Source organism: Tachyglossus aculeatus, unplaced genomic scaffold (genome assembly GCF_015852505.1).
Source record: "Tachyglossus aculeatus isolate mTacAcu1 unplaced genomic scaffold, mTacAcu1.pri scaffold_116_arrow_ctg1, whole genome shotgun sequence".
Lineage (NCBI taxonomy): Eukaryota > Metazoa > Chordata > Mammalia > Monotremata > Tachyglossidae > Tachyglossus > Tachyglossus aculeatus.
The window spans coordinates 788333-815357 of NW_024044848.1; the positions used below are offsets into that span (position 1 = coordinate 788333).

The 27025-nt window shown below is 45.9% G+C and overlaps 1 protein-coding gene across 1 annotated transcript; it reads right to left on the reverse strand.

Moving 5' to 3' along the window:
* Positions 1-304: 304 nt before the first annotated feature.
* On the reverse strand, positions 305-26799 carry LOC119922650 (zinc finger protein 154-like). Its single transcript, XM_038742357.1, has 4 exons — positions 26698-26799; positions 17168-17308; positions 3451-3599; positions 305-1671 (listed from the first exon to the last, which is right to left on the reverse strand). The coding sequence occupies exons 1-4, from the start codon at positions 26797-26799 to the stop codon at positions 423-425; spliced, it is 1641 nt and encodes a 546-aa protein (XP_038598285.1). The 3' UTR covers positions 305-422.
* Positions 26800-27025: the final 226 nt, after the last annotated feature.

Genomic DNA, 27025 nt, shown 5'->3' on the forward strand with positions numbered 1-27025 from the left:
GCTACGACATCCGTTCTCCCCCTTTCTTAACTGGGCATCTTGGGTGCTTCAGGGACTGCATCAGCTGTGACTTTTTTTAATGATACTTTTTAGTGCTTTCTATGTGCCAAAGACCTTACTAACTGCTGGGCTAGTTACAAGATAATTGGGTCCTACATGGGGCTCACAGTCTAGCTAGGAGGGAGCCCAAGTATTGAATTTGCATTTTACTCAGTCAGTCAGTCGCATTTATTGAGCACTTACTGCGTGCAGTGTGCCGTATAAAGTACCACACAACAATAAATGGACATACTCCCTTCCCGCAATGAGCAGACATTAACATAAATTACACAGATGAGGGAACTGAGGCACGGAGAAGCGAAGTGACCTGCACGCAGGTAAATTTCCCCAAGAACATCGCCTTCCTTAAGGACTGAGAACTACTACACGGGGGATTTTTCTTCCGTGTGAGTTCTCCGGGGACCGACCACGGCCGAGGTTTGGCCGAAAGCCTTTTGACGCCCGTTCCGTCTATGGACTTTCGCTCCGTTGTGAACCTTCTGGTGGTTAATGAGGGTTGACCCTTGACCAAAAGCCTTCCCGCACTCGGCACATATGTATGGTTTCTCTCCGGTATGAATTCTCCAGTGGTTCACCAGGTCTGAGCCCTGACTGAAGCCTTTTCCGCAGTCGTCACATCTGTAGGGCTTCTCCCCAGTGTCGATTCTCTGGTGTTTAATGAGGGTCGAAGAGTCCCCGAAAGCCTTCCCGCAGCCGCCGCACCTGTAAGGCCTCTCCCCGGTGTGACTCTTCTGATGCGTCGCCAGGACGGTGTGGTCACTGAAGGCCTTCCCACATCGGCCGCAGCGATAGGGTCTCTCTCCCACGTGGATCCTCTGGTGCCTCGTCCGGGCCGAGTTCTGACTGAAGACCTTTCTGCACTCGTTACATCCGTGGGGCTTCTCTCCGGTGTGAATCCTCTGATGGTTGATGAGCATCGAGCGATCGCCGAAGGCCTTCCCACACTGGTCACACCCGTAGGGCCTGGCCCCGGTGTGAATCCTCTGGTGGTTGATGAGGATGGAGCGTTGCCTGAAGGTCTTCCCGCACTCGCTGCACCCATACTGCTTCTCTCCCGTGTGGATCCGCTGGTGCTTGATGAGGGTCGAGGAATCCCGGAAGGCCTTGCTGCAGTGGCCACAGAGGTAGGGCTTCTCGCGGGTGTGGATCCTCCGGTGTTTTGTCAGGGCTGAGTGCTCGCTGAAGACCTTCCCGCACTCGCTGCATCGGTAGGGTTTCTCCCCGGTGTGAATCCGCCAGTGGGTCATGAGCACCGAGTGGTCGCTGAAGGCCTTCTCGCACTGGTGACACCTGTAGGGTTTCTCTCTGGTGTGGATTCTCTGGTGCGTAACAAGGGTGGAGTGTCGACTGAACGCTTTTCCGTATTCCTTACAGCTGTGAGACCCCAGGGAGGACTTCTTATGGGGCTCTCCGGGGACCCCCAAACCGGCATCCCGCCCGGGAACTTTTCTCCGTCTCCCATCTTCCCGGCTCTGTCCCTCCATGGAAGGCCCGGGGGTGGTCTGGGAGAACTTCCCGGAGACCGCCCCGTGGGAAACGGCTTCCCTGTTCCCCTCCGGCTTCTGGGAAATGGCTTCCCTGTCCCCCTCCGGCTTCCGGGCAATGGGCTCGCTGGTTTCAGTTGGGGTTTTACAATTTGGAATGGACAGAAATGGAAAAGTCAGCCATCTCTCGGGTTGCTTATTCGGGTTACGGGAGTGAACGTGGTAACTTGTCTACCAACGGATAGATTTGCGGCGGGGTGGGGGCAGTGTCGACCAGTCGATCGATCGATTGAGCGCTTGATATTTCTTCAGTCGTATTTATTGAGGTTAGTCCAGTGCTCTGCACACAGTAAGCCCTCAAAATATATGACTGAATGAATGAATTGAGCGATTGAGTGCTTGATATTCCTTCAGTCGTATTTATTGAGCTTAGTCCAGTGCTCTGCACACCGTAAGCGCTCAATAAATACGACTGAATGAACAAATTGAGTGATTGAGCGCTTGATATTCCTTCAGTCATATTTATTGAGCTTAGACCAGTGCTTTGCACACAGTAAGCACTCAACAAACACGACTGAATGGACGAATTGAGCGATTGAGCGCTTGATATTCCTTCAGTCATATTTATTGAGCTTAGTCCAGTGCTCTGCACACAGTAAGCGCTCAAAAAATATGATTGAATGAACGAATTGTGCGATTGAGCGCTTGATATTCCTTCAGTCATATTTATTGACCTTAGTCCAGTGCTCTGCACACAGTAAGCACTCAATAAATACGATTGAATGAATGAATTGAGCGATTGAACGCATGATATTCCTTCAGTCGTATTTATTGAGCTTAGTCCAGTGCTCTGCACACAGTAAGCGCTCAATAAATACTAAGCGCTTGGGAAGTACAAGTCGGCAAAATCTACCCCACAACGGGCTCCCAGTCTAGAAGGGGGAGACAGACAACAAAACCAAACACATGGACAGGTGTCAAGTCGTCAGAGCAAACAGAATTAAAGCGGATGCACATCATTAACCAAATAAATAGAATATGTACAAGTAAAGTAGAGTGATAAATCTGTACAAACATCTATACAGGTGCTGTGGCAAGGGGAAGGAGGTAGGGCGGGGGGCATGGAGGGTGGAGAGGAGAAAGGTGGTTTAGTCTGGGAAGGCATCTTGGAGGAGGTGAGCTCCCAAGCGCTCAGTACAGTGCTCTGCCAATAGTAAGCACCCAATTCATTCATTCATTCAATCGTATTTATTGAGCGCTTACTGTGTGCAGAGCACAGGACTCCCGAAGGGATGCATGAGAGGCCAGGCTGCTTCTCCAGTGTGGCTCAGTGGGAAGAGCCTGGGCTTTGGAGTCAGAGGTCATGGGTTTGAACCCGGATCCGCCACTTGTCAGCTGGGTGACTGTGGGCAAGTCACTTCACTTCTCTGGGCCTCAGTTCCCTCATCTGTCAAATGGGGATGAAGACTCTGAGCCCTCCGTGGGACAACCTGATCACCTTGTAACCTCCCCAGCGCTTAGAACAGTGCTTTGCACATAGGAAGCACTTAATAAATGCCATTATTATTATTATTATTATTATGCATGAGAGTCCAGGCTGCTTCTCCAGCGTGGCTCAGTGGGAAAAGCCCGGGCTTTGGAGTCAGAGGTCATTGGTTCGAACCCGGCTCCGCCACTTGTCAGCTGGGTGACTTTGGGCAAGTCACTTCACTTCTCTGAGCCTCAGTTCCCTCATCTGTCAAATCGGGATGAAGACTGTGAGCCCCCCGTGGGACAACCTGATCACCTTGTAACCTCCCCAGTGCTTAGAACAGTGCTTTGCACATAGGAAGCGCTTCATAAATGCCATTATTATTATTATTATTATTACTGTTATCCATCGAAAGAAAACCCCCCGGCTGCTTGCCAGCCGAGGGCAAAGTGCTCACCGAGGGAGAGGAGGTTCTGGTAGTTCTCCAGAGTCACGTCCCAGTAGAGGTGGCGCTCGGCGGGCCCCAGTTTCGTCCACTCCTCGGGGCTGAAGGTCATGGCCACGTCCTCGAACTTCAGCGACCCCTGAAAGGTCACAGCATCTCCTCGCTCGGTTCCTGCCCCGTTCCCCCTCGCCCCCCTCGGGGAGTTGGGGAGATGGGGGGCTGCAACCAGCACTTAGCACAGCGCCTGGCACAGAGTTAAGCGCTTAACAATATCACAAGTATTATTATTATCAGCAGGGTTGGAGGAGCCCACTGTTGGGCAGGGACCGCCTCTATATGTTGCCAACTTGGACTGCGCAAGCGCTTAGTACAGTGCTCTGCACACAGTAAGCGCTCAATAAATACGATTGAATGGATGAATAAATGAAAGGAGAAAAACATTCATAAATATGATTGAATGAATGAATGAAAGGAGAAAAACATTCATTCATTCATTCAATCGTATTTATTGAGCGCTTACTGTGTGCGGAGCACTGTACTAAGCACTTGGGAAGTCTAAGTTGGCAACATCTAGAGACGGACCCTACCCAACAGCGGGCTCACAGTCTAGAAGGGGAAGACAGAGAACTAAACAAAACATATTAACAAAATAAAATAAATAGAATAAATATGTACAAATAAAAGAAATAAATAGAGTAATAAATAAAATAAATAAAACAAAGGAGCCCGTCATCATTGGTATTTATCATTCATTCATTCAATCGTATTTATTGAGCGCTTACTGTGTGCGGCACACTGTACTAAGCACTTGCATTTATCGAGCACTCACTATGAGAAGCAGCGTGGCACAGTGGCTTTGGAGGCAGAGGTCATGGGTTCAAATCCCGGCTCCGCCAATTGTCAGCTGGGTGTCTTTGGGCAAGTCACTTCACTTCTCAGTGCTTAGAACAGTGCTTTGCACATAGTAAGCACTTAATAAATGTCATTATTATTATTATTATTATTATTATTATTCTCTGGGCCTCCGTTCCCTCATCTGTCAAATGGGGATGAAGACTGTGAGCCCCATGTGGGACAACCTGATCACCTGGTAACCTCCCCAGCGCTTAGAACAGTGCTTTGCACATAGTAAGTGCTTAATAAACGCCACCATTATTATTATTATTCTCTGGGCCTCATCTGTAAAATGGGGATTAAGACTGTGAGCCCCCAGTGGGACAACCTGATCACCTTGTAACCTCCCCAGTGCTTAATAAATGCCATCATTATCATTATTATTCTCTGGGCCTCAGTTCCCTCATCTGTCAAATGGGGATGAAGACTGAGCCCCATGTGGGACCTGATCACCCTGTAACCTCCCCAGCGCTTAGAACAGTGCTTTGCACATAGTAAGAGCTTAATAAGTGCCATCATTATTATTATTATTATTCTTATGTGCGGAGCACTGTCCTGGGTACTTGGGAGAGCACGATGCAATAGTTGGTTGACACGCTCCCTGCCCACAACCAGCTTACAATCTAGAGGCCTGGCACATAGTGAGCGCTTAACAAATACTACTATTACTATTCTTAATAATAGTAATGATGATGATAATAATAATAGGAATGGTATTTGTTAAGCGCTTACTATGTGCCAAGCACTGTTCTAAGCGCTAGGGGAGATACTAGGTCATCAGGTTGTCCCCCGGGGGGCTCCCAGTCTTCATCCCCATTTGACAGAGGAGGGAACTGAGGCACAGGGAAGTGAAGCGACTTGCCCAAAGTCACCCAGCTGAGAAGTGATATTAGAGGGGGAGACAGGCATCTGTCAATGGATGAATGGTATTTATTGAGCGCTTACTTTGCGCAGAGCACTGGACTAAGGGTTTGGGAGAATACAGCGCAACAGAGATGGTGGGCACATTCATTCATTCATTCAGTCATTCAATCGTATTTATTGAGCGCTTACTGTGTGCAGAGCACTGTACTGAGCGCTTGGGAAGTACAAGTCGGCAACACATAGAGACGGTCCCTACCCAACAGTGGGCTCACAGTTTAGAAGGGGGAGACAGACAACAAAACAAAACATATTAACAATATAAAATAAATAGAATAAATATGTAGAAATAAAATAAATACATAAATAGAGTAACAAATATGTACAAACATATATACAAGTGCTGTGGGGAGAGGCAGGCAGACATTAATCAAGCTATCGGTGGTATTTATTGAGCGCTTCTTGTAGTAAATGTAGCTTTGTATTGTTGTATTGTCCCCTCCCAAGCGTTTAGCCCGGTGCTCTGCACACAGTATACGCTCAATAAATACGTCGGAATGAATGAATGAATGTAGAGCACTGTACTAAGCTCTTAGGAGAGCACAGTACAACAGAGTTGTAGACACGTTCCCTGCACACAACAAGCTCACGGTCTAGAGGACGAGAAGTTGAGACTGCCACCCTGATTGTTTTGCGTCTACCCCAGCGTTTAGTACAGTGTCTACCCCGCACGGAGATGGGGGGGGTATCCAGCCGGGAGCGTACGTCCAGTCCAGTCTGGGCCCGGGTCCGGAACTCAGGCCACCCTTGGGAAGCTGCGAGGGGGAGCTCGCTGTGGGCAAGGAGGGCATCTGCTTATTGTCCCACTGTCTTCTCCCGAGCGCTTAGTACAGTGCTCTGCACATAGCAAGCACTCAATAAATACGACTGAATGGAGAAGCGGCGTGGCTCAGTGGACAGAGCCCGGGCTTCGGAGTCGGAGGTCATGGGTTCGAATCCCGGCTCCACCGTATGTCTGCTGTGTGACCTTGTGCAAGTCACTTCACTTCTCTGTGCCTCAGTTACCTCATCTGTAAAATGGGGATTGACTGTGAGCCCCACGTGGGACAACCTGATCACGCTGTATCCCCCCAGCGCTTAGAACAGTGCTTTGCACATAGTAAGCGCTTAACAAATGCCTTCCTTATTATTATTATTAGGTCATAGGTTTTAATCCCGGCTTTGCCAATTAATAATAATAATAATAATGGCATTTATTAAGCGCTTACTATGTGCAAAGCACTGTTCTAAGCGCTGGGGGGATACAAGGTGACCAGGTTGTCCCACTGGGGGCTCACAGTCAACCCCCATTTTACAGATGAGGGAACTGAGGCCCAGAGAAGTTAAGTGACTTGCCCAAGGATACACAGCTGACAATTGGCGGAGCCAGGATTTGAACCCAAGACCGCTGACTCCGAAGCCCGGGCTCTTTCCACTGAGCCACGCTGTCAGCTGTGTGACTTGGGCAAGTCACTTGACTTCTCTGGGCCTCAGTTCCCTCATCTGTCAAAGGGGGATTAAGACTGAGCCCCACGTGGGACAACCTGTATCCCCCAGTGCTTAGAACAGTGCTTTGCACATAGTAAGCGCTTAACAAATACCATCATTATTATTATTATTCTCTGGGCCTCAGTTCCCTCATCTGTCAAATGGGGATGAAGACTGTGAACCCCACGTGGGACAACCTGATCATCTTGTCTCCTCCCCAGCGCTTAGAACTGTGCTTTGTACATAGTGAGCGCTTACTGGGTGCTGAGCACTTACTGGGTGTTGAGCACTGTATTAAGCGCTTAGGAGAGGACAATAGAACAACAGAATAGTCATTCATGCATTGTTAAGCTTAACAAATAATGTAATAATTATTCTTATCATTATTATTATTAGACTGTGAATTCAATGTGAGAACTCATGACCTTCCATCCCCTCCAGCGCTTAGTACAGTGCTTGGCACATAGTAAATGCTGAACCAATAACATAATAATAATAATTGTTATTGTTAGACTGTGATAATAAGAATAATTATCATTGTTATTATTAGACTGTGATCTCCGTGTGAGAACTCATGACCTGCCATCACCTCCAGCGCTTAGTACAGTGCTTGGCACATAGTAAACGCTTAACAAATAAGGTAATAATTCTTCTTATCATTATTATTATTAGACTGTGAATTCCATGTGAAAACACATGACCTGCCATCCCCTCCAGCGCTTAGTACAGTACTTAGCACGTAGTAAACTCTTAACCAATATAATAATAATGATAATAATAATAATTGTTATTATTAGACTGTGATCTCCATGTGAAAACTCATGACCTGCCATCCCCTCCGGCGTTTAGTACAGTGCTTGGCATGTAGCAAACTCTTAACCAATAACATAATAATAATAATAATTATTGTTATTATTAGACTGCGATCTCCATGTGAGAACTCATGACCTGCCATCCCCTCCAGTGCTTAGTACAGTGCTTGGCACATAGTAAATGCTTAACAAATAAGGTAATAATTATTCTTATAATTATTATTATTGGACTGTGAATTCCATGTGAGAACTCATGACCTTCCCTCCCCTCCAGCGCTTAGTACAGTGCTTGGCACATAGTAAACGCTTAACAAATAAGGTAATAATTCTTCTTTTTCTTCTTCTTATTATTAGACATGCGAGAACTTATGACCTTCCATCCCCTCCAGCGCTTAGTACAGTGCTTGGAATATAGTAAACGCTTAACAAATAAGTTAATAATTATTCTTATCATTATTATTATTGGACTGTGAATTCCATGAGAGAACTCACGACCTGCCATCCCCTCCAGCGCTTAGTACAGTGCTTGGCACGTAGTAAACGCTTAACAAATAAGGTAATGATTATTCTTATCATTATTATTATTGGACTGTGAATTCCATGTTAGAACTCATGACCTTCCATCCCCTCCAGTACTTAGTAGAGTGCTTGGCACGTAGTAAATTCTTAACCAATATCATAATAATTATTATTATTAATGTTATTAGACTGCAATCTCCATGTGAGAACTCATGACCTGCCATCCCCTCCAGCGCTTAGTACAGTGCTTGGCACATAGTAAACGCTTAACAAATAAGGTAATAATTCTTCTTATTATTATTATTAGACATGTGAGAACTCATGACCTTCCATCCCCTCCAGCGCTTAGTACAGTGCTTGACGTAGTAAACGCTTAACCAATAACATAATAATAATTATTATTATTGTTATTAGACTGTGAGCTCCATGTGAGAACTCATGACCTGCCATCCCCTCCAGCGCTTAGTACAGTGCTTGGCACGTAGTAAACGCTTAACCAATAACATAATAATAATCATTATTATTGTTATTAGATTATAAATTGTCAACGTGTACTTCCCAAGCGCTTAGTACAGTGCTCTGCACACAGTAAGCGCTCAATAAATACGATTGATTGATTGATTGATTGATAAGATCCATGTGAGAACTCATGACCTGCCATTCCCCTCCGGCGCTTAGTACAGTGCTTGGCACGTAGTAAACACTTAACCAATAACATAATAATGATAATAATTATTGTTATTAGACTGTGAGCTCCATGTGAGAACTCATGACCTGCCATCCCCTCCGGCGCTTAGTACAGTGCTTGGCACGTAGTAAACGCTTAACCAATAAGGTAATAATAATTATTCTTATCATTACAGTTATTAGGCTGTGAACCCCATGGAAGACAGCAGATCTCCCCCGGCGCTCAGTACAGTGCTGGGCACATAGTAAGCGCCGAAGGAGCAGGCCGCGTTCGCTGGCGGTGTGTATTGAGCGCTTACCGTGGGCAGGGCACTGTGTACTGAGCAGTTGGGGGCGTCCAAGCGAAGGGCCTGCTGAAGGACAGGCTACGCGCTCCGTTCCGCTCCTCGCTCCGCGCTCCGGGTTTTGGGCTCCGGGTTTGGGGCTCCGGCTCCGGCTCCGGGTTCCGGGCTCCGGGCCTCGCCCTGCTCCCCCAACTCAGACACCGGAAACGCCCACCAACACCGCCCCGAGAAGCACTTCCGGTGCCTCTCTAAGACGCCGGAGGCTGAGTCGTCTCGGTGGTCGGGCCGCCCTCCGGCCCCGCCCCTCTCTTTGCCCAGCCCCTTTTCACCATTCATTCATTCATTCGTTCATGCATTCATTTGCTCGTTCGTTCGTTCATGCATTCATTTTCTCGTTCGTTCGTTCGTTCATGCATTCATTCATTCGTTCGTTCATTCATTCGTTCATTCGTTCATTCATTCATTCACTCGTAAATGCATGCATGCATCCATTCATTCGTCGTTCGTTCGTTCGTTCGTGCATGCATTCCTTAATTCATTCGCTCGTAAATGCCTGCAGGCATGCATTCATTCGTTCGCTCGTTCATTCATTCATTCATTCGTTCGTTCGTTAATTCATTCATTCGTTCAAGCATTCATTCAATCATTCGTGCATTCATTCATTCATTCACTCGTAAATGCAAGCATGCATGCATTCATTCATTCGTTCGTTTGTTTATGCATTCATTCATTCGCTCATTCATTCGTTAGTTCATTCGTTCATGCATTCATTCATTCATTCGTTCATGCATTCATTCATTCATTCGCAAATGCATGCATTCATTCGTTCATTCGTTCAGGCATTCATTCATTCATTTGTTTGTTCATTCGTTCATTCGTTCATTCATTCGTTCGTTCATTCATACATTAATTCATTCATTCGTTCGTGCATTCATTCATTCATTCGTTCGTTCGTTCATTCATTCCTTCATTCATTCGTTCGTTCATTTATTTGTTCATGCATTCATTCCTTCATTTGTTCATGCATTCATTCATTCATTCGTTCGTTCATTCATTCATTCCTTCATTCGTTCGTTCATTCGTTCATGTATCCATTCCTTCCTTCTCTATTTATTTATTTATTTATTTTACTTGTACATATCTATTCTGTTTATTTTATTTTGTTAATATGTTTGGTTTTGTTATCTTTCTCCCCCTTCTAGACTGTTAGCCCACTGTTGGGTAGGGACTGTCTCTATATGTTGCCAACTTGTACTTCCCAAGCGCTTAGTACAGTGCTCTGCACACAGTAAGCGCTCAATAAATACGATTGATTGATGGATTCATTCGTTCGTTCATTCTTTCATGCATTCATTCCTTCCTTCATTCATTCGTTCATTCATTCATTCGTTCCTTCATTCATTCATTCGAGAAGCAGCGTTGCCCAGTAGAAAGAGGCCGGCCTTGGGAATCAGAAGGTCATGGGTTCTAATCCCACCACCGCCAATGGGACAACCTGATCACCTTGTATCCCCCCAGCGCTTAGAACAGTGCTTCACACATAGTAAGCGCTTAACTTAGTACCACCATTATTATTATTATTACCATCAGCTGTGTGACTTTGGGCTAGTCACTTCCCTGGTCCTCGGTTCCCTCACCTGTAAAATGGGGATGAAGACTGGGAGCCCCCCGTGGGACAACCTGATAACCTTGTAACCTCCCCAGCGCTTAGAACAGTGCTTTCCACATAGTAAGTGCTTAATAAATGCCATCATCATCATCTTTCAATCAATCGTATTGATTGAGCTCTTACTGTGTGCAGAGCACTGGATTACACACTTGGAAAGTACAATTCGGCCACAGATCGAGACAATCCCTACCCAGCAGCGGGCTCACAGTCTAGAAGGGGGAGACAGACAACAAAACAAGTAGACAGGCATCAATAGCACCAGAATAGATAAATAATAATAATTACGGGATTTGTTAAGCGCTTACTATGTGCCGAGCATTGTTCTAAGTGCTGGTGTAGACACAAGGTAATCAGGTTGTTCCTTGGTCTGCTCTTTAATTGAACCTCTGGGCTTCTGGGCACCAAGCTCAGATCGACAGCCCCAAACCCGCATCTCCATCCTCCTCGAATCTGGCCCACAGACGGACCGATTCCATTGTTTTGTACAGTGGGACTAATTAAAGTCTGATTTCCCCATCCCATCCCTCGGGACGTCCTCTCGTCCCAGGTTTCCCAGAGCCCTGAACTCTAGAAAAGCAAAGGACCCGCTTCTCATCCCCTCGACAGAATCTTCACACTTGTTACCTATCATCCCCATCTCCCAGTCTCTCAACTCCGATCCAAGCCGATCTCACAGCTCTGCCACCTGTTCCAACATCGCGGGAGACTGGAAGGAAGTCGGTCTTCATTCCCGTGGATTTCCATTCCCCCTCAACTGAATCTCTTTCAGTTTCCATATCCCCGATCCCCATTTCTACAGATAAGGTCGCTGAGCCAACGGGAGAGGAAGAGATCTGTTGTGAATTACGGATCCCGGTGCCCACTGAGGTCACGGGGGAATAAGGGGAGCATTCAGGAAAGCCGGTTTGACGATTCTCCCGTGCTTCCTCGTGAGCCGTGCCGTGAGGTAAGTTCTTTCTGTTCTGCTCTTCTTCTTGGGCCTCGAGTGAGGAGGCAAAAAGACCCTTTCTGCCCGCTCGTCCTGAGCTGCCAGCGAGAGCCTTTCGGTCCAAAGATGAAGGATTAAACGGACGTCGCACTAGAAAACGTACCGTGATCCAATCCCGTCCACCACCTGTCCTTGTTGCTACTTTTTCTCTGACAATGGCAACAGTCTACTTAGAGGGAGCATATTCATTTATTCATTGAATCGTATTTATTGGGGACATACCGCGAGCAAAGCACTGTACTAAGCGCTGGGGAGAGTACAATATAACAATAAGCAGACACATTTCCTGCCCACAATGAGCTTACAATCTAGAGGGTGATAATACATTTCTTGCCCCCCATCTCAATGAATCATTCAGTCAATGGTATTTATTGATTGATTTACCTCCTTCCCCTCCCCACAGCATCTGTATATGTATACATTCATTCATTCAATCGTATTTACTGAGCACTTGCTGTGTGCAGAGCACTGTACTAAGCGCTTGGGAAGTACAAATTGGCAACAGAGATGGTCCCTACCCAACAATGGGCTCACAGTGTAGAAGATAATAATGTTGTTATTTATTAATATATGTATATATATTTGTACGTATTTATTACTCTATTTTATTTGTACATATTTATTCTATTTATTTTATTTTGTTAATATGTTTTGTTTTGTTCTCTGTCTCCCCTTTCTAGACTGTGAGCCCGCCGTTGGGTAGGGACCTTCTCTATATGTTGCCAACTTGGACTTCCCAAGCGCTTAGTCCAGTGCTCTGCACACAGTAAGCGCTCAATAAATACGATTGAATGAATGAATGAATGAATATATTGAACGCTTATTGCAGGCGGAGCACTGTGCTATGAGCTTGGGAGAGTACAGTAGAGCAGAGGAGGTAGACGCATTCCCTGCCCACATGAGCTTACAGTCTAGAGGGGGAGATGGACATTGTTATGAGTAAATGAATTACAGATATGGACAAAAGGGTCATGGGGTTGAGAGAGGGGTGAATAAACGACGCAAATCCAAGTTCATTCATTCAATCTTATTTATTGAGCGCTTACTGTGTTCAGAGCACTGTACTAAGCGCTTGGGAAGTCCAAGTTGGCAACATATAGAGACGGTCCCTACCCAACAGTGGGCTCACAGTCTAGAAGTTCAGAGGTGACGTCGAGAGGGAGGGAAAAGAGGAAAGGAGGGACTAGTCGGGGAATAATCCTTCAATAAGGCTTTGAAGGTGGGGAGGGTGGTCGCCTGTCAGACTTGAAGAAGGAGGGTGTTCCACGCCAGCGGCAGGAAGTGGGCGAGAGGACAGAGACGAGATAGACCAGACGGAGATCTCAATCAATCAATCAATCAATCAATCATATTTATGGAGAGCTTACTGTGCACAGAGCACTGTACTAAGCGTTTGGGAAGTACAAGTTGGCAACAAAGAATAATTCATCCATGCCTCTATCATCCCATCGTTCATTTATTCCTTCAATCGTATTTATTCATTCATTCATTCAATCGTATTTATTGAGCGCTTACTGTGTGCAGAGCACTGTACTAAGCGCTTGGGAAGTACAAGTTGGCAACGTATAGAGATGGTCCCTACCCAACAGCGGGCTCACAGTGTAGAAGGGGGAGACAGACAACAAAACAAAACATATTAACAAAATAAAATAAATAGAATAAATATGTACAAATGAAATAAATAAATAAATAAAGTAATAAATACGTACAAACATATATACATATATACAGGTGGTGTGGGGAGGGGAATTTATTGAGCGCTTACTGTGTGCACAGCACTGTACTAAGCGCTTGGGAAGTACAAGTCGGCAACATAGAGAGACGGTCCCTATCCAACAACGGGCTCACAGTCTAAAAGGGGGAGACAGACAACAAAACAAAACAAGTAGACAGGTGTCACTTGGCACTAGTTTATAGTGCATTTCTTCTTCACGAGAAGCAGCGTTGCTCAGTGGAAAGAGCCCGGGCTTGGGAGTCAGAGGTCATGGGTTCAAATCCTGGCACCGCCAACTGTCAGCTGTGTGACTTTGGGCAAGACACTTAACTTCTCTGGGTTCAGTTACCTCATCTGTAAAATGGGGATTAAAACTGTAATCCCCCCGTGGGACAACTTGATTGCCTTTTAACCTCCCCAGTGCTTAGAACAGTGCTTTGCACATAGTAAGCGCTTAACAAATACCATCATTATTATTACTATTCATTACTAATTTTTAGATGAGTTTTATGTATGCGTTGATTCCTATTCCTTATGTGCAAATTCAGATTCTGTCTGTCTCATTGACTGTTTTACGAACTCTCAAGGATAGGAGTCACTTCTGTTGCTGCCAGATTCCTCTGGTTGTGAAAAATACCTAATAATAATAATAATAATAATAATAATAACAATAATAATAATATTTAAGTGCTTACTATGTGCGGAATAATAATAATAATGGCATTTATTAAGCGCTTACTATGTGCACTTCAATCCATACTTCATGCCGCTGCCCGGATTGTCTTTGTCCAGAAACGCTCTGGGCATGTTACTCCCCTCCTCAAAAATCTCCAGTGGCTACCAATCAATCTGCGCATCAGGCAGAAACTCCTCACCCTGGGCTTCAAGGCTCTCCGTCACCTCGCCCCCTCCTACCTCACCTCCCTTCTCTCCTTCTACAGCCCACTCCGCACCCTCCGCTCCTCTGCCGCTAATCTCCTCACCGTACCTCGTTCTCGCCTGTCCCGCCATCGACCCCCGGCCCATGTCATCTCCCGGGCCTGGAATGCCCTCCCTCTGCCCATCCGCCAAGCTAACTTTCTTCCTCCCTTCAAGGCCCTACTGAGAGCTCACCTCCTCCAGGAGGCCTTCCCAGACTGAGCCCCTTCCTGCCTCTCCCCCTCGTCCCCCTCTCCGTCCCCCCATCTTACCTCCTTCTCTTCCCCACAGCACCTGTATATATGTATATATGTTTGTACCTATTTATTTATTTATTTATTTTACCTGTACATATCTATTCTATTTATTTTATTTTGTTAGTATGTTTGGTTTTGTTCTCTGTCTCCTCCTTTTAGAATGTGAGCCCACTGTTGGGTAGGGACTGTCTCTATATGTTGCCAACTTGTACTTCCCAAGCGCTTAGTACAGTGTTCTGCACACAGTAAGCGCTCAATAAATACGATTGATTGATTGATTGATTGCAAAGCACTGTTCTAAGTGCTGGGGGGATACAAGGTGAACAGGTTGTCCCACGTGGGGCTCACAGTCTTCATCCCCATTTTGCAGATGAGGGAACTGAGGCTCAGAGAAATTAAGTGGCATGCCCAAGATCACACAGCAGACATGTGGTGGAGCCGGGATTAGAACCCATGACCTCTGGCTCCCAAGCCCGGGCTCTTCCCACTGAGCCACGCTGCTTCTGTACTAAGTGATTGGGAGAGTACAATACAACAATAAACAGACATATTCCCTGCCCAAACGAGTTTACAGTGTAGTGGGAGAGGCAGACATTCGTATAAATAAATACAAATAAATAAATTACAGATATGTACATGAATGCTGTGGGAGTATTACTAGTAGTAGTATTAATAGTAGTAGAGGAAATGGTAGTAATAATAATAATGGCATTTATTAAGCACTTACTATGCGCAAAGCACTGTTCTAAGCACTGGGGAGGTTACAAGGTGATCAGGTTGTCCCGCGCGGGGCTCACAGTCTTAATCCTCATTTTAAAGATGAGGTAACTGAGACCCAGAGAAGTGAAGTGACTTGCCTAAAATCACACAGCTGACGATTGGCAGACCGGGGATTTGAACCCATGACCTCTGACTCCAAAGCCTGTGCTCTTTCCACTGAGCCACGTTGCTTCATAACCCATTTCCTCTTGGGAAACCCAGCAACAATTTGTCCAAGTCTCATTGGACATTACCCCAGCGCTTAGAACAGTGCTTGGCACATGGTAAGTGCTTAACAAATGCCATTATTATTATTATTATTATTATTATTATTGCTAATTGTTATTATTATTGTATTTGTTAAGCGCTTACTATGAGTCAAGAACAGTTTTAAACGCTGGGGTAGATACAAGTTAATCAGGTTAGACCCAATCCCTGACCCTCATGGGGGCTCACAGTCTTAATCCCCATTTTACAGATTAAAATCTAGAAAAGTCTAGGAAGCAGCATGGTTTAGCGGAAAGAGCCCGGGCTCGGGAACATGAGGTCTTTGGTTCTCATCCCTGCTCCGCCTCTTATCAACCGTGCGACTTTGGGCAAGTCATTTCGCTTCTCTGGGCCTCAGTTACCTCTTCTGGAAAATGGGGATGAAGTCTGTGAGCCCCAAGTGAGACACCCTGATTAACTTGTATCTATCCTGGCGCTTAGAACAGAGCTCGGCACATAGTAAGCGCTTAATACAAACCATCATTATTATTATTATTACAGATGAGGCAACTGAGGCATAAAGGAAGTGAAGTGACTTGCCCATGGTCACCCAGAAGACAGGTGGCAGAGCAGGACTAGCATCCAGTACCTCTAACTCCTTCCACTGACTGTTTCATGCTCAAATATTATTGATTGACTGACCTGCGTCTCTGGCTTTTTCCACAGTCACTCAAGGAAGACTCTGGTCACAGTTTGGGGAAAACCATGTCCCAGTAGAGGAAAAAATGGATTTGTACAGCCTTGATCTTGTTAAGATACACAAATCATCCGAGTCTGATACTCCCTCTGGAAATGACTAGACGATACTAGACTGCAAGCTCACCGTAGGCAGGGAATGTGCCTATTTTATTGTTACAGTGTACTCTCACAAGCGTTTAGTACAGGGCTCTGCACGTAGTAAGCGCTTCGTAAATACGTTGATTGTTTGAGCCACTAATCAACTGATTTGGCTGCGATCGCGTATGTATTTTGCAAGCCGCTGACGAGACCGTTTAACGGTGCCGATCCGTCCCGTTTTCCTTCCAGGACAATCGTACGGCGCTGAGGGAATTCCTGCTCCTGGGATTCTCGGAGGTCCGGGAGCTGCAGCTGGTCCAGGCCGCGTTGTTCCTCCTGGTCTACCTGACGGCCCTGATGGGGAATCTCCTCATCGTCGCCGTCACCGTCCTCGACCGGCGCCTCCACACCCCCATGTACTTCTTCCTCGGGAACCTGTCCGTCCTCGACATCGGTCTCATCTCTGTCACCGTCCCCAAATCCATCCACAACTCCATGACGGACCAACAGTCCATCTATTATTGGGGCTGTGTGGCTCAAGTCTTTTTGGTGGTCCTGTTTTCTGGGTCCGAGCTGTTACTCCTAACGGCGATGTCCTACGACCGCTATGCGGCCATCTGCCTCCCCCTGCGCTACGAGCTCATCATGGACCGAGGGGCCTGTGGGATGATGGCGGCCGCCTCCTGGCTCGTCGCGGGGCTCTTCGGGGCGATATACACAGCAGGGACGTACTCTTTGGGCTTCTACGGACTCCTAGAGTTCCAGCAGTTCTACTGAGATGTCCACTCCCTCCAGAAGATCTCTTGTTCTGGGTCGCCCGTCGTCATCGATACCAGTGTCGCCTTTGGCGGCATCTTTTCTTACAGCTCTTTTATCTCCATCGCGGTCTCGTACACACGGATCTTCCGGGCCGTGCTGAGGATGCCGGCCGCCGAGGGCCGGGCCAAAGCCTTCTCCACCTGCTTGCCCCATCTCGTCATCGTGATTTTATTCGTAGCCAACGGAACCTTCACCTACCTCAAGCCCGTGTCTGACTCCCCCTTGGCCCTGGACCTGCTGGTGTCCATGTCCTACACCGTGGTTCCCTCCCTTCTAAACCCTCTCATCTACAGCCTGAGGAACAGGGACGTGATGGCCGCCCTGGGGAGGGTTTTCGTGGGATGTCCATTTCTCCAGAATAAAGCCCCCCTCCATCTGCCCTGCCAGCGGCCCCCTGAGACGTTTCCTAGCCCCCTCCCCCTGTGCTGATCTCCCCCGCATCTCTTCTCTCCCTCCTCACCCTTCACCAACTTCCCAGCTTCCTCACCCTTCCCTGACCACAGTGGCCATTCTTTACTTTTTTTATGGTATTGTTAAGCACTTACTAACCACTACCAATGATAATAATGGCATCTGTTAAGCGCTTACAACGTGCCGAGCACTGTTCTAAGCGCTGAGGAGGTTACAAGTTGATCAGGTTTTCCCACGGGGGGCTTAGACAAGTGCTTTGCACATAGTGAGCGCTTAATAAGTGCCATTATTGTTATTAGTATTTTCCCCAGTTTACAGATGAGGTAACTGAGGTGCAGAGAAGTTAAGATACTAGGTGCCAGGCGCTTTTCTAAATTCTAGGGAAGATACGAGCTAATCAGGTCAGACACAGTCCGTGACCCACAAGAGCTCACCGCCTTAATCCCCATTTTCCTGTATATATGTATATATGTTTGTAGAAAGTTATTACACTATTTATTTATTTTGCATGTACATATTTATTCTATTTATTTTATTTTGTTAATATGTTTTGTTTCGTTGTCTGTCTCCCCCTTCTAGACTGTGAGCCCGCTGTCGGGTAGGGACCGTCTCTATATGTTGCCATTTTGTACTTCCCAAGCGCTTAGTCCAGTGCTCTGCACACAGTAAGCGCTCAATAAATACGATTGAATGAATGAATGAGGCCCAGAGAAGTGAAGTGACTTGCCCAAAGTCACCCAGCTGACAATTGGCAGAGCCAGGATTTGAACCCATGACCTCGGACTCCAAAGCCCAGGCTTTTTCCACTGAGCCACGCTGCTTCTCCATAATAATGGCATTTATTAAGTGCTTACTATGCTCCAAGCACTGTTCTGAGAGCTGGTGTAGATACAAGGTGATCAGGTTGTCCCCCGTTGGGCTTACAGTCTTACTCCCCATTTTACCGATGAGGTCACTGAGGTCCAGAGAAGTGAAGTAACTTGCCCAAAGTCACACAGCTGATAAGCGGCGGAGCCGGGATTAGAACCCACGAACTCCGACTCCCAAGCCTGGGCTCTTTCCACTCAGCCACGCTGCTTCTCTGCTTGTAGACCAGAAGCTTGTGTGGGCAGGGAATGTGTCTGTTATATTGTTATACGGTAATAATAATAATACCGTTAGTATTTGTTAAGCACTTACTATGTGCCCAGCACTGTTCTAAGCGCTGGGGAGGTTAAAAGGTGATCAGGTTGTCCCACGGGGGACTCACACAATTTTAATCCCTATTTTATTCATTCATTCAGTCGTATTTATTGAGCGATTACTGCGTGCAGAGCACTGTACTAAGCACTTGGGAAGTACAAGTTGGCAACATATAGAGATGGTCCCTACCCAACAACGGGCTCACAGTCTACTTTACAGATGGGGAAACTAAGGCACAGAGAAGTGAAGTGACTTGCCCCAAGTCACACAACTGACAGTTGGCAGAGTGGGGATTTGAACCCATGACCTCTGACTCCAAAGCCCGGGCTCTTTCCACTGAGCCACGCTGCTTCTCCCAAGGGCTTAGTACACTGTTTTGCACATAGTATGCGCTGAGAAGCAGTGTGGCTCAGTGGAAAGAGCCCAGGCTTTGGAGTCAGAGGTCATGGGTTCAAATCCTGGCTCCGCCCATTGTCAGCTGTGTGACTTTGGGCAAGTCACTAAACTTCTCTGGGCCTCAGTTCCCTCATATGTAAAATGGGGATTAAGACTGTGAGCCCACCGTGGGACAACCTGATCACCTTGTAACCTCCCCAGCGCTTAGAACAGTGCTTTGCACAGAGTAAGCGCTTAATAAATGCCATCATCATTACTATTATTATTTATGTACACATTTATAATTCTATTTATTTATATCAATAGAAGTAGCGTGGCTCAGTGTCAGTAGTCCGGGCTCTGGAGTCAGAGATCATGGGTTCAAATCCCGGCTCCGCCAATTGTCAGCTGGGTGACTTTGGGTAAGTCACTTCACCTCTCTGAGCCTCAGGTCCCTCATCTGGAAAATGGGGATGACGACTATGAGCCCCTCGTGGGACAACCTGATCACCATGGAACCTCCCAGGCGCTTAAAACAATGCTTTGCACATAGTAAGCACTTAATAAATCCCATTATTTTTATTATTATCTATGTACACATTTATAATTCTATTTATTTCTATCAATAGAAGCAGCGTGGCTCAGTGGAAAGAGCCCGGGCTTTGGAGTCAGAGATGATGGGTTCAAATCCTGGCTCTGCCAATTGTTAACTGGGTGACTTTGGGCAAGTCACTTCATTTCTCTGGGCCTCAGTTCCCTCATCTGTAAAATGGTGATGAAGACTATGAGCCCCACGTGGGACAACCTGATCACCTTGTAACTCCCTGGCGCTTAGAACAGTGTCTTGCACATAGTAAGTGCTTAATAAATGCCATCATCATTATTATTATCTATGTACTCATTTATAATTCTATTTATTTAATCAATAGAAGCAGCTACTGATAAACGCTATTATTATTATTATTATTATCATCACTAATTCTATTTATTTCTATTGATGCCTGTTTACTTGTTTTGAAGTCTGTCTCCCCCCTTCTAGACTGTGAGCCCGCTGTGAGCAGAGATTGTCTCTATCTGTTGCTGAATTGTACTTTCCAAGCGCTTAGTACATTGCTCTGCACGCAGTAAGCGCTCAACAAATATGATCGAATGAACACCAGCTCTACTGTGCTCTGCTTACTAAGGCGTTCTGCATAATAATAATGGCATTTGTTAAGTGCTTATTAGGTGCCAAGCACCTTGCTAAATACAGTAAGTGCTCAGTGAATACCAGCGATTGATTGATTTAGTGGATAGGGATTGCCAAGCACTTAACACAAACCTCTGCACACAATAAGTACTCAATAAATACGATTAACGACGTGGATGATTGGACCCACCCCTGTGGACAGCCCTGACCAGGAGTATTTCTACAGTTACACCCTGTTTCAGTTTTACAATGAGAGGATGCTTTATGGATTTAGTCTTCTAGACTGTGAGCCCACTGTTGGGTAGGGACCGTCTCTATATGTTGCCAACTTGTACTTCCCAAGCGCTTAGTACAGTGCTCTGCACACAGTAAGCCCTCAATAAATACGATTGATTGATTGATTGATTGATTGATTGATTTAGCCCCAGGGGTCCTGGAGGGGTGTAGTCCTTGAGGGATGGGAGGGGAAAGGAAGCAGGGAAACAAGGAATAATTTTGAAAGCCAGAGAGTGGGATGAGAGGGTTTAGAGAGGGAGAAAACTTGAAGTTGAGAGGATGAGGAAGTTCAGAAGAGATTTATTGATTTTACTTGTACATATCTATTCTATTTTATCTTGTTAATATGTTTTGTTTTGTTCTCTGTCTCCCCCTTCTGGACTGTGAGCCCACTGTTGGGTAGGGACCGTCTCTATATGTTGCCAACCTGGACTTCCCAAGCGCTTAGTACAGTGCTCTGCACTCAGTAAGTGCTCAATAAATATGATTGATTGATGGATTGATTGATTGATAGGAAGGAGCAGGGTTAAATGCCAGTGATTGATAAATTGATTGGCTACCTCCCCAGGTGGGGTAACAAGGGAAGAATGACAGGTCAATAATAATAATAATAATAATGGCATTTGTTAAGCGCTTACTATGTGCAAATAATAATAATAAAAAAGGTATTTGTTAAGCGCTTACTATGTGCAAAGCACTGTTCTAAGCGCTGGGGAGGTTACAAGGTGATCAGGTTGTCCCACGGGGGGCTCACAGGTTTGTTTTGTTGTCTGCCCCCCCCCAGACTGTGAGCCCACTGTTGGGTAGGGACCGTCTCTATATGTTGCCAACTTGGACTTCCGAAGTGCTTAGTTCAGTGCTTTGCACACAGTAAGCCTCCATAAATACGATTGATTGATTGATTGATTGATTGATGGGAAGGGCCAGGGTTAAATGCCAGTGATTGATAAAATTGATTGGCTACCTCCCTACGTGGGGTCACAGGAGAAAAATGACAGGTCAATAATAATAATAATAATGATGGCATTTATTAAGCACTTACTATGTGCAATCAATAATAATAATAAAGGTATTTGTTAAGCGCTTACTATGTGAAAAGCACTGTTCTAAGTGCTGGGGAGGTTACAAGGTGATCAGGTTGTCCCACGGGGGCTCACAGCCTTCATCCCCATTATACAGCTGAGGGAACTGAGGCCCAGAGAAGTTAAGTGACTTGCCCAAAGTCACACAGCTGACAATTGGAGGAGCCGGGACTTGAATCCATGACCTCTGACTCCAAAGCCTGGGCTCTTTTCCACTGAGCCATGCTGCTTCTCTGTTTGTTCTCTGTCAATCAAAGGTGTTTGATGATAATAATAAGAATAATAATAATGATGGTATTTGTTAAGCGCTCACTATGTGCTGAGCACTGTTCTAAGCACTGGGGTAGATACAGGGTAATCAGGTTGTCCCACGTGGGGCTCACAGTCTTAATTCCCATTTTCCAGATGAGGGAACTGATGCCCAGAGAATAATAATAATAATGATAATGATAATGATAATGATAATAATAATAATAATAATAATAATAATAATAATAATAATGCCATTTGTTAAGCGCTTACTATGTGCAAAGCACTGTTCTAAGCACTGGGGGGGGATACAAGATGATCACGTTGTCCCACGTGGGGCTCACAGTCCATCCCCATTTTCCAGATGAGGTAACCGAGGCTCAGAGAAGTAAGGTGACTTGCCCAAAGTCACACAGCTGATAAGTGGCGATAAGTGCTTTGTAGGGGGTAAAATAAGTTAACCGGTGTAAATTCATTCATTCATTCATTCAATCGTATTTATTGAGCGCTTACTGTGTGCAGAGCACTATACTTAGTGCTTGGGAAGTACAAGTTGACGCAGATAGGAAAAATGATTCAGAGACCTGAGTTCAGAAAGAGCAGTAGAGGTGGGAAAGTTGACTGCTCGCCCACCCGCTCACCTCACGAGAGGTACGAGGGATGAACAGCCCCGATTCCAGCCAATTCTTCCCTTTCCTTTGGTTCCCCATCCGAGCTACACAAAGGATTCCCACGCGCCGGGAAAATTTGGCAACCTGTTGTGAGGAGATGTTAGCAGGAGACACGGCCCACCCAGGATGGGGTCATCTCAGACAGGGCCTAGCCGATTTTATTTGGTTAATATGCTTTGTTTTGTTGCCTTTCACCCCCTTCTAGACTGTGAACCCGCTGTTGGGTAGGGACCGTATCTAGATGTTGCCAACTTGGACTTCCCAAGCGCTTAGTACAGTGCTCTGAACACAGTAAGCGCTCAATAAATACAATTGAATGAATCAGTGTCAGCCCTCCTCGATTTACAGGATCTTCGGCCTATTCCTCACATAGCCTGTTGTTAAACCCTGCATATAATGGAGTCGGTTATGCCAAGCCTTTAGGGAAAATATAGTCAATGCCACTTCTGCTGGAGTACGCGTGGCTAGGGTGGACAACACTTCACACATAGTAAGCGCTTAATAAATGCCGTCATCATTATTATTATGTGCAGAGCACTGTCCTAAGCACTCGGGAGAGCACAAAACAAGACAATAAGCACAAATGTTCGCTACCCAAAATGAGATTGCAATTTAGGGAGGAAGGGCAGGGAGCATATCCACTAATTATGTTGTATTGTACTCTCCCAAGCCCTTAGTACAGTGTCTGACACATAGTAAGCCGTTATTATAGTAAGCACTTATAACAGTATGGCTTAGTGGAAAGAACCGGGGCTTGGGAGTCAGTTCACTTCACTTCTGCGTGCCTCAGTTACCTCATCTGGAAAACGGGTATTAAAACCGGGAGCCCCCCGTGGGACAACCTGATCACCTTGTAACCTCCCCAGCGCTTAGAACAGTGCTTAGGACATAGTAAGCGCTTAACAAATACCACTATTATTATTATTATTCTTAGTAAGCGCTCGATAAATACTATTGATTGATTGATTGCCCGTAACAGGTTTACAGTCTAGACGGTGGGAAATGCAGTGTTCTGCACACAGTAAGTGCTCAATAAAAACCTTTGATTGATTTATATTTATATTTACATAAATGTCATTCTCCCCTCTATTCATTCAATTCATTCATTCAATAGTATTTATTGAGCGCTTACTGTGTGCAGAGCACTGTACTAAGCACCCTCTAAACTATAAGCTCATTGTGGGCAGGAAACGAGTCTACTTACTCTGTTGTATTGGACTCTCCCAAGCGATTAGTACAGCGCTCTGCACACAGTAAGTCCTCACTATATTCCATTGATTGATTGATTGACTGATAATTGACTGAATACACAATCCTGGGTAATGTGGGTGAAAATATAATAATAATGATAATAATAATGGCATTTAGTAAGCGCTTACTATGTGCAAAGCACTGTTCTAAGCGCTGGGGTAGATACAAGGTAATCAAGTTGTCCCACGTGGGGCTCACAGACTTAATCCCCATTTTCCAGATGAGGGAACCGAGGCTCAGAGAAGTTGAGTGACTTGCCCAAAGTCACACAGCTGACAAGTGGCAGAGCCGGGATTTGAATATCATTGATAGAATTGTTCCTGAGGCATAATCGATCCCCGCTCAAACTGTTCCGATTTCAGATGTTACTTCCTGGGTCACTCGTGGGGCATAAGTTGCCTACTTGTACTTCCCAAGCGCTTAGTACAGTGCTTTGCACACAGTAAGCGCTCAGTAAATATGACTGAATGAATGAGTGAATAAGACTGAGAAGCAGCGTGGCTCAGTGGAAAGAGGCCGGGCTTTGGAATCAGAGGTGATGGGTTCAAATCCCGACTCTGCCAATTTTCAACTGTGTGACTTTGGTCAAGTCACTTGACTTCTCTGTGCCTCAGTTCCCTTATCTGTAAAATGGAGATTAAAATTTTGAGCCCCACATGGTACAACCTGATCACCTTGTATCCCCCCAGAGCTTAGAACAGCGCTTTGAACATAGTAAGCGCCTAATAAATGCCATCATTCATTCATTCATTCATTCATTCAATCGTATTTATTGAGCACTTACTGGGTGCAGAGCACTGTACCAATAAATGAATGACAGCTATGGGAATAAGTGATGTGGAAGAGAGGGTGGAATGAATGAAGGCTGGAAATCCAACTGCAAGGATGATGCAGAAGTGAGTGGGAGAAGAAGGTTTAATCAGCGAAGGCTTCTTGGAGGGGAGGTGTCTTCGGAATGGCTTGGAAGGTGGGGAGGATCATTGTCGGACACGAAGAGGGATGGAATTCCAGGCCGGAGGCAGGACCTGGGCGAGGGGACGTGGAGAGGTCGAGGTCCAGTGAGTAATCGGGCATTAGAGGAGCAGAGCGCGTTGGCAATGTTTTAATAGGAAAACAGGCAAGGTGATTTAGAAAGGATTTGCTTGTAACCACCCTAGCACTTAGTAAAGTGCCTGGCACATAGTAAGCGCTTAATAATAATAATAATGATGGCATTTATTAAGCGCTTACTAAGTGCAAAGCACTGGGGAGGTTACTAGGTGATCAGGTTGTCCCACGTCGGGCTCACGGTCTTCATCCCCATTTGACAGATGAGGTCACTGAGGCCCAGAGAAGTGAATGACTTGCCCAAAGTCACACAGCTGACAATTGGCAGAGCCGGGATTTGAACTCGTGAGCGGGCCCGTCTCTATATGTTCCCAAGTTGTACTCCCCAAGCGCTTTGTCCAGTGCTCTGCACACAGTAAGTGCTCAATAAATACGATTGAATGAATGAATGAATGACCTCCGACTCCAAAGCCCGGGCTATTTTCGCTGAGCCCGCTGCTTCTCGGAAGCAGCAAATAACAAATACAATTATTATATTTATCATCCCAAACTAAGCTCCCCTTTTCCTCAGCTCCCCCGCACTCCCCGTCACCCCAACTCACTCCCTTTCCCCTATCCCCTCCCAGCCCAACACCATTTGTGTGTATATGTACATATCTCCAATTCTATGTATTTATATTAATCAATCAATCAATCGTATTTATTGAGCGCTTACTGTGTGCAGAGCACTGTACTAAGCGTTTGGGAAGTACAAGTTGGCAACCTACAGAGACGGTCCCTACACAACAGTGGTCTCACAGTCTAGAAGTGGGCTCACAGTCTAGTGCCTGTTTACTTGTTTTGATGTCTGTCTCCCCCTTCTATTCATTCACTCATTCATTCAATCGTATTTATTGAGCGCTTACTGTGTGCAGAGCACTGTACTAAGCGCTTGGGAAGTACAAGTTAGCAACATAACTTCTAGACTGTAAGCCCAGTGTGGGCAGGGATTGTCTCTCTTTAGTGCTGATTTGTACTTTCCAAGTGCTTAGTACAGTGCTCTGCACACAGTAAGTGCTCAATGAATACGACTGAATCAAAGAATGAATGAATATCATTATTATTATTAATCCCAGCTCCACCACCTCTCTGTTCAGTGACTCGAAATCTATCATTAATTATCTTTTTAATGGTGTCTGTTTAACATTTACTATGTGCCAGGCACTGTATTAAACTCTGAGTTAGGGACAAGTTAATCAGGAGACACAGTTCCTTTCCCCTACGGGGCTCCCAGTCTTAATCCCCATCAAGTGCTTAGTACAGTGCTCTGCACACAGTAAGCGCTCAATAAATATGATTGATTGATTTTACAGACGAGGCAACCGAGGCACAGAGAGGAGAAGCGACTTGCCCAAGATCGCACAGCGGAAAAGTGGCAGATCAGCTCCTTTCGATGCCCAGACCCGGGCTCTACCCACTAGGCCGTGCTTCCTCTCTTTTCCCATCACTTTGTACTGTACTTGAAACCTAGTAAGCACTTTGGTAGCATTAAAAAAATTGAGGTTATAGTCTTTCCCTCTAGTTCCTGCTTTCTCCCTGGGCAATTGTGACCCAAAGCTGTTCTCTCTGGTGCTCTAATGGCCTCTGATTGTGGCCCACTTCCTGTAGCAATGATTTCTGGGTAATATTCCTCCTCTAGACCCCTTCCCCCTGGCTGCCCTGTCTTTGTGGGACCACCACTAGCCCCACAGCCGCCTCTCACCATCCTCTGACCACTCCACCCTTGGTCTCCGGGATCTGCCCATCGCCCTCCTCCATCTTCTCTGTCTCTCCCGTCGTCCCCTCTGAGGCCCGTAGCTTCCGGTCCCCGTGCATTGTTGGGGATTGGGACGGCAATCAATCAATCGATCAGTCGATGGGCTTTTATTGAACACTTACCGTTTGCAGAGCACTGTACTAAGCACTTGAGAGGGTATAACGCAAAGGAGTTGGTAGACATGATACCCGCCCTCAAGAAGCTTACTGTCTACAGGGGGAGACGTACATTAAAGTCAATCAGGGTGAGGGGAAATAGCAGTTCACAAGACTATTTCTACGACTA

Bases quoted from the DNA above. Each gene is read 5' to 3' on its own strand.
- LOC119922650 (XM_038742357.1), bottom strand. From the start codon at position 26,799: ATGCACGGGGACCGGAAGCTACGGGCCTCAGAGGGGACGACGGGAGAG. The intron at 17,309-26,697 runs GTCAGAGGATGG...CGGCATCCTCAG, and splicing joins CGGAGACCAAGGGTGGAGTG to CACGGCCCGGAAGATCCGTG. The intron at 1,672-3,450 runs GCAAGCAGCCGG...AACTGAAACCAG, and splicing joins GAGCACTTTGCCCTCGGCTG to CGAGCCCATTGCCCGGAAGC.